Here is a 6,219-nt window from a genome sequence, read left to right on the forward strand (position 1 = left end):
TCTGTTTCCCTTTGCAGACTGCTGCTATATGCCCATACCTCCGGCATTTGGAGCAGCGAAGTGGGGGAGGGATGTAGGGCCTCACCTGGAAACTCATGCATCCTACTTTAACTCTCTCTGGAAGAACGGACCCCTGAAACTCAATAAGAACAGATAAGCTGTGAACCCTTTCTCCATTAACTGTTCTTAACAATCTTTTCATTCTGCTCACTTCTCCCCCATACATACTCCGTTTGAGTTTTTCGAGATGCTCATCAACAGGAATACCTGTTATCACCCCACGTGTCACTCGATTCTCACCCAACGATCTTTTCTCACTTATCATTTTCTTACATATGCTTTCTACTAGCATAGCTTTATTTTTCTGTTCTTCCATTTTACATATTATCAACAAGTTTCCATCCCTCAGGACTTTAGCTATTTCCACCTCTCCGATCTTCTTTTTCACTTCCCTAGACAGGGCTATCGGGCTAAGACCGACATGCTCGTCTTCCTTTCTGAATTTAAGGATTATTTTAAATTCCCCCCTCACCATCTTCTTCTTGCACACCACTCTATTTCCTTCATCAGCACAGTTACCCTCCAAACCTCTCTTCAGATGTTGACTGCCTTCATACTTCCCTCCCTTTGCCTGTTCTCTCCCTTCTCTCCCTTCTTTTGTCCTCCTTTCCCACTAGAAACAGGAGTCCAGCCATCCGTATCCCCATCATCATCCCCATCCATTTCCTGATTTGCCACCCTAACCCAGTCACAAACCAGTTAATGCCAACCGCCGTCTCCAAAAAATCGCTTAGTGTCTCACGAAACCGCCCACAACTGTACAGCCGCTCTCCACCGCGTGTCACCTGCCGAACACTCGTTGCTACCTACGTCCACTGGTAATAAAAGAGGTATTACAAATAATTAAGGTAAGAATAAAAGTACTCCTTATTCGGATATATTATATTGTAATGCTATATAATTAATATATAACACTATAAGTTATTATAGGGGATCATTTTGTTCAATATTGCTTAATTGAATTGTTATAATTGTAACGACTTTATACACTGTTGGGTATGTATCGATAACAATGTATTAATTCATAAATTCATTGTAATTTGTTATGTGAAATGTAACAAGGAACTGTAGCTGCACTGCTTATAAATGCAGTGGATATACATTCATAATATTATTGCATTTGGCTCGGCTTTACTTGTCTTGGTATGATAGAGTTGAATTATGTTTTTGTTTTTTTTACTAATAAATAGCTGTGTGCCTGTGTATACAGATAAGAAATGTACCCATGCAGCATAGATAGGACCAAGGGAAGACAGCTTGAGTCAGAAGATAACAGAGAGGGGCCCACATTACCACACAAGCCGAACTGTCAGCAGTACAGTTGTTCAACGTGACGGAGGATACGCTGCTGCTGAGTCTCAAGGTAAAGGCAAAAACTCACCCAAAATACGTGTTTTGTTATTTTCATGTAAAGAAATATATGGGGAGAGACAGACAGATGGGATGCATAAACATAATGTAACTTTAAAGGATGTAATGCAGTGACTTGGGTTTCGCTTATAGAAGGATCTTGTGTTTCTTCATTCTTAGCATGTAGCTGTCTGAGGTTTAGCCAGATGCCTCAGGACATGTGACTTTCGCTGCCACTACTACTGTGCTTACTCGGCCTGCACTGACGTGCTCATTATTCCACTCCACTATACAGGAATCACACTTGGGTTCAGGTTCCCCTGCATCCATTTATTATGTTTTATGTATACTGACTGTCACAGAGATTACACATGGATGTAGGACTCTGGGCTCCAGATGACCAATACTTTTGTACAATAATGTCATTCTACATGAATGTCATTGCAGTATGTATGACCTACATGGTCATACATACTGCAATCATCAGGCCCTTTTGCTCACCAGGCTCCCCTTCGCCTCTTACAATTCATATGTTCACTTCATGGTGAAGTTGGTGCTGATGAGGCAGATATTAGGGATTAGCAGTGCAGGTCTGAGTATGTTTGGAGTAGAGCTGATCATTGCTAAGAGATGTTCAAGCTGAATGTTCCGAAGGTGTCATGGACCTAATTTAAGATGACAACTGTGATGGGATGTGCCAGTGACAAATCCAAAAGCCACATTTTTCATGTGGAGTTAAGATTTAAGTTGCAGTTCTGACCCAGAAACACAGCATAGCTCCCGCACTGCACAGATGGCATTGACTGGAGGATTGTTTCAACCAATATTGAGATTTGGCAAAGAAAAATAACATGCTTCTTCTATATGATGAATACTGAATTGTGATGTATTTTTTTCTTCTTCTGTTATCTTTCTAAAAAGCGTTTCACAGAGCCATGGAGGAGGAGAAGCAGCCAACTAGAGAGCCTCATTTTGTGGGGAAGAAGGATGAACTGATTGAAGCAAAGCGCTCTTTCAGAACATTAGAGGGTCGGGACATACTGATCATCTCCCACCAGAGCGGCTTCTATGCTATTGACTCGTACTGCTATCGTGAGTTCAGTTCCCCTCAAAAGACTTGCTGCCTGTGAGAGAGGGAAAGGGCGACCATCACGCTTTAGTTTTACGGCAAATCTGATTACACAGTATATGAAAAGTATATTACTGGCGGTTAGATGTCATCCAACAACATGTGTTCTTGGCTGTGCTTGCTTCAAATTGCTGCTGATAGACATCCTGTGATTGGACATGTAACACTGAGCTGCTTTATTTTTTTTAATCCATAAAACATTTTAGCACACATCACCTCTAAAGTGCGTCCAGTCAGCAAAAGGTTAGTGTGCTCTAAACTATTAGCTTATTCTGCAATAGACTGATGCTCTACCTTTTCGACAGATGCTGGGGGAATACTGCAGAATGGAGACATTGAGGTGAGGTTTGCATTCAACTTCAGAGATTGTGTCTGGCCCAGAGCAAGGAAAACAAAATGCCATTTAAGTTAAAGTACTGTACTGTTGTGTTTTGTTGCCACATTCGTGCTTTCACTGGCTATTCCATCTGCACAACAACCCCGAGGCAGAGAAACACTGTAATTAAGATACTCAACCTGCATCACATTACATTAATGTTATGCTAATGCTGAAAGGCCTAAATGACCTACACTCATCCCACTTCAGGTTGTTTACCTGTTTTCTTTCAACACACTCACAGGAAATTGCTGGCAAGCTGTGCATAATTTGTCCAAACCACAAATACAAGATCTCCCTTGCCAAAGGGGAGGGCATGTACAAGGCCAGGGACCCCACGGAAAAGACACCTGTGCACAGATGGTACTCCAAAGGTGTGAAGCAGCGGATCCACACGGTCACTGAGACCAACGGGGATGTCTATGTCAAGCTCTCGGAGGACACGAGCTGGATCGAGTCAGACTTCTATCAGGGAGAGAAGGGCAAGGTGGAAAGGGCCAAAGCTGCAGCAGCTGAGAAGAAAACATAATACAATTTCATTTTAAATTGCTTAGTTTGTGGCTTGCGAGTTGTTTACGTGCTATTCAAATGCTTTACGGAAAAAAATGGTAACTTATTTCTGTTTAAGGTGGACAAGAGGTTTTTTTTAATCGGTGGATTTGGATTTCTGAGTCTCTGTTGTAGACATGAGGGAGCTGAATGCGTATCCATGCTTGTGTATCACTCTGCATTTCAATTTTGCTCATGTATTATGCATACAGTGAATTCATTAATACAATTTTTTTTTAAAGGTTTATATTGATAATGTCCCAAAGTGGAAAATTGTTCAAATATAAACATCATACCACAATACTGGCCACTTTTTTGTAACATCCATGTCTGTTTTATTCCCTCAGATAACATCAGAAAGTAGACAACACATGTAAGCAGCATTTTAATACTGCAGTTGGTTGAGGTACATCAATGCAATGTTATCTTATTGTGGACTTTGTTATATGATGTTAAAGACACACACACACACACACACACACACACACACACACACACACACACACACACACACACACACACACACACACACACACACACACACAGTGTCAGTGTCTTTATGAGGAGACGCAGAGTAAAGGTGCTTTCTACAGTTGATGACAATATACGTGTATTTAAACCTACATTTAGTTATATTTACCTGTGTTTCTGATCTAGGTTATTGATACAGACGTATTTAATGCTGTTGATTTTCTCTAATGTTTAATATTCATGGTTCATTTGCAACCAAAGTTATATAGGTCATCAACATGTATTTACTTGTTATATTTGTATCAAATAAATAGGTAAGTAATAAGTAAATAAATATATATATTCTTAAAAAATAATAATTTTGTATTATTTTTTAATTGTTACCTAATTATGCATAGATATATACTTTATTAATCCCCAAGGGGAAATTTGTTGTCAGAGTAGCAGTTTACAGGCACAAAAACAAAATATAAAAGAAAACATATTAAAAAAAACAGAGATGAAAGATATATACAAAATAAAATAAAAATAACTGGGATGAAAGATATGCACAGAGTGTATTACTTTAGGAAATTAAAACAGTTAAGAAGTGCAAAATGTTTTGCTTAATTTTAGTTTAAAGAGTTTAGTTTACTACTAAGGTTTGATTGCCTTATCTTTTTATACATTAAAAAAGATTAATAAATAAATATAAAAAATACAGTTAGGGAAAAAAAGAAAATCTAGAAATATATATACTGTGTTGCATAGTCATCCTGTATGATGTAAAGAGTCAAGGCAGCTTGTCACATTCTGATTATCTCTTTGCTTCCGGACCCATTGTGCAGGCACAAGGGCTATGGGGTCTGATGCTCATGTGCATGAATGATGCTGGTCTCTGCGGGCTACAGCAAACTCACTACACAGTGACGCTTTGAATACAATCAAGAAATGCACAGGGTTACATGGGAGTGGGCACCTCTGCAAAGTTACTACATATGAAATATTAAAATATTATTAGGGGGTTGAAACGAGTCCATTATGTGCAGATGGGCATCCACAATAGGTCAAGTAGAGGACTCCTTGTCAAGATAAAGAGCAGACTGTCAGGGGGAACTGCTCAGCAGGGATCTTATTCCAGAGGGAGAGCACTGCACCGCATGCAAGCAGCGTGGAAGCACTGTGTTGCATTCAAACCCAAGGCCTTCTGAATAACCCTCGGTCGGTTTTATATCTTGCATTTTTCATCGTGATTACGAATGACAGACCTTAAAGACTTGAGCTATTCTTCCTTTTAATAAACAGCTCTGTTCTGTCCTCCGTGTCTAAGAGGGACTACCATATCTCGTTATCCCTATCCGGACTGACTCCCACCGCAAAACATCCCTCAAGCCTGTTTAAAGTATATGTTCTTGCCACATTAGCAAATAATAGTCTCCCAACACTTGCGCATTATGGTTGGGATTAATATTATCACTATGTCATTAACATTGCAGCGCATGCCTATATCCCTTGGCAATTCCTTTTGTGTCTATTCATGTGGTGGAGTGGTGTGTGTCTTTGTGAGTCAGGGACACAATAATGGGAGTTATTGGCACACGTGGTCTTTGTGTTGCGTCCACCAGAGGATAGCGAACGGGTTAGAGGTGAACCTTTCATCTTTGAAGAGACAACACGGGGAAAAACTATGCTTTGACTGACCAAAACGGGCATTTCCTGCTAGCGAGGGACCGGTGTGTGTGTGTGTGTGTGTGTGTTGGCGCGCGCTGCTTATACGCGTATGCCCGCGTGCGCGTTGCTGAGTCAGGCGCGACCACTCTGCTCAGTCCGCTGCTCGCTCTCTCTCTCTCTCTCTCTCTCTCTCTCTCTCTCTCTCTCTCTCTCTCGTTCCAGTTGTTCTTTGCCACCGGGACTTTGTTTCATCTCGCCGACGTCATTCATGTGGTCTGGCCGCCGAGGCGCGAGGCTACCCCTCTCCTCGTCGCTAATTGTGTTTCCTACCGATTGACAACTTGTTTGTCCGTTAGCGCATTGGTTGCCCATGGGCGCAGCTGTACACACACACACACACACACACACACACACACACACACACACACACACACACACACTGCTCCGCTGTCCGGTGCGCCTCTGCGGGTCGGTTCGGGACGGTATCGGGCTCCGCTTTTATGAATGAATAACGAGACGGAGGGGAATGCGAGTGACTGCGAAAGTCCCCAGCCGCAGCCGCAGCAGAGCAACAGCAGCAGCCGCAGAAGCAGCCGGGCTCCCGGGGAGGGGGGGCAGCCACCGATGAGAGGGA

At 41.8% G+C, this 6,219-nt stretch overlaps 1 protein-coding gene across 1 annotated transcript; it reads left to right on the forward strand.

The window, feature by feature from the left end:
* Positions 1-844: 844 nt before the first annotated feature.
* On the forward strand, positions 845-3,709 carry rfesd (Rieske (Fe-S) domain containing). Its single transcript, XM_079217684.1, has 5 exons — positions 845-908; positions 1,271-1,423; positions 2,332-2,502; positions 2,845-2,879; positions 3,160-3,709. The coding sequence occupies exons 3-5, from the start codon at positions 2,346-2,348 to the stop codon at positions 3,442-3,444; spliced, it is 477 nt and encodes a 158-aa protein (XP_079073810.1). The 5' UTR covers positions 845-908; positions 1,271-1,423; positions 2,332-2,345; the 3' UTR covers positions 3,445-3,709.
* The last annotated feature ends 2,510 nt before the right edge of the window (positions 3,710-6,219 follow it).

This window comes from Taurulus bubalis (genome assembly GCF_910589615.1).
Source record: "Taurulus bubalis genome assembly, chromosome: 5".
Taxonomy (NCBI): domain Eukaryota; kingdom Metazoa; phylum Chordata; class Actinopteri; order Perciformes; family Cottidae; genus Taurulus; species Taurulus bubalis.

What these genes read in the sequence shown, in the direction of transcription:
- rfesd (XM_079217684.1), top strand. Translation starts at nt 2,346, where the DNA reads ATGGAGGAGGAGAAGCAGCCAACTAGAGAGCCTCATTTTGTGGGGAAG. An exon ending in TATTGACTCGTACTGCTATC is followed by an intron (nt 2,503 to 2,844) that starts GTGAGTTCAGTT and finishes CCTTTTCGACAG; the next exon opens with ATGCTGGGGGAATACTGCAG. An exon ending in TGCAGAATGGAGACATTGAG is followed by an intron (nt 2,880 to 3,159) that starts GTGAGGTTTGCA and finishes ACACACTCACAG; the next exon opens with GAAATTGCTGGCAAGCTGTG.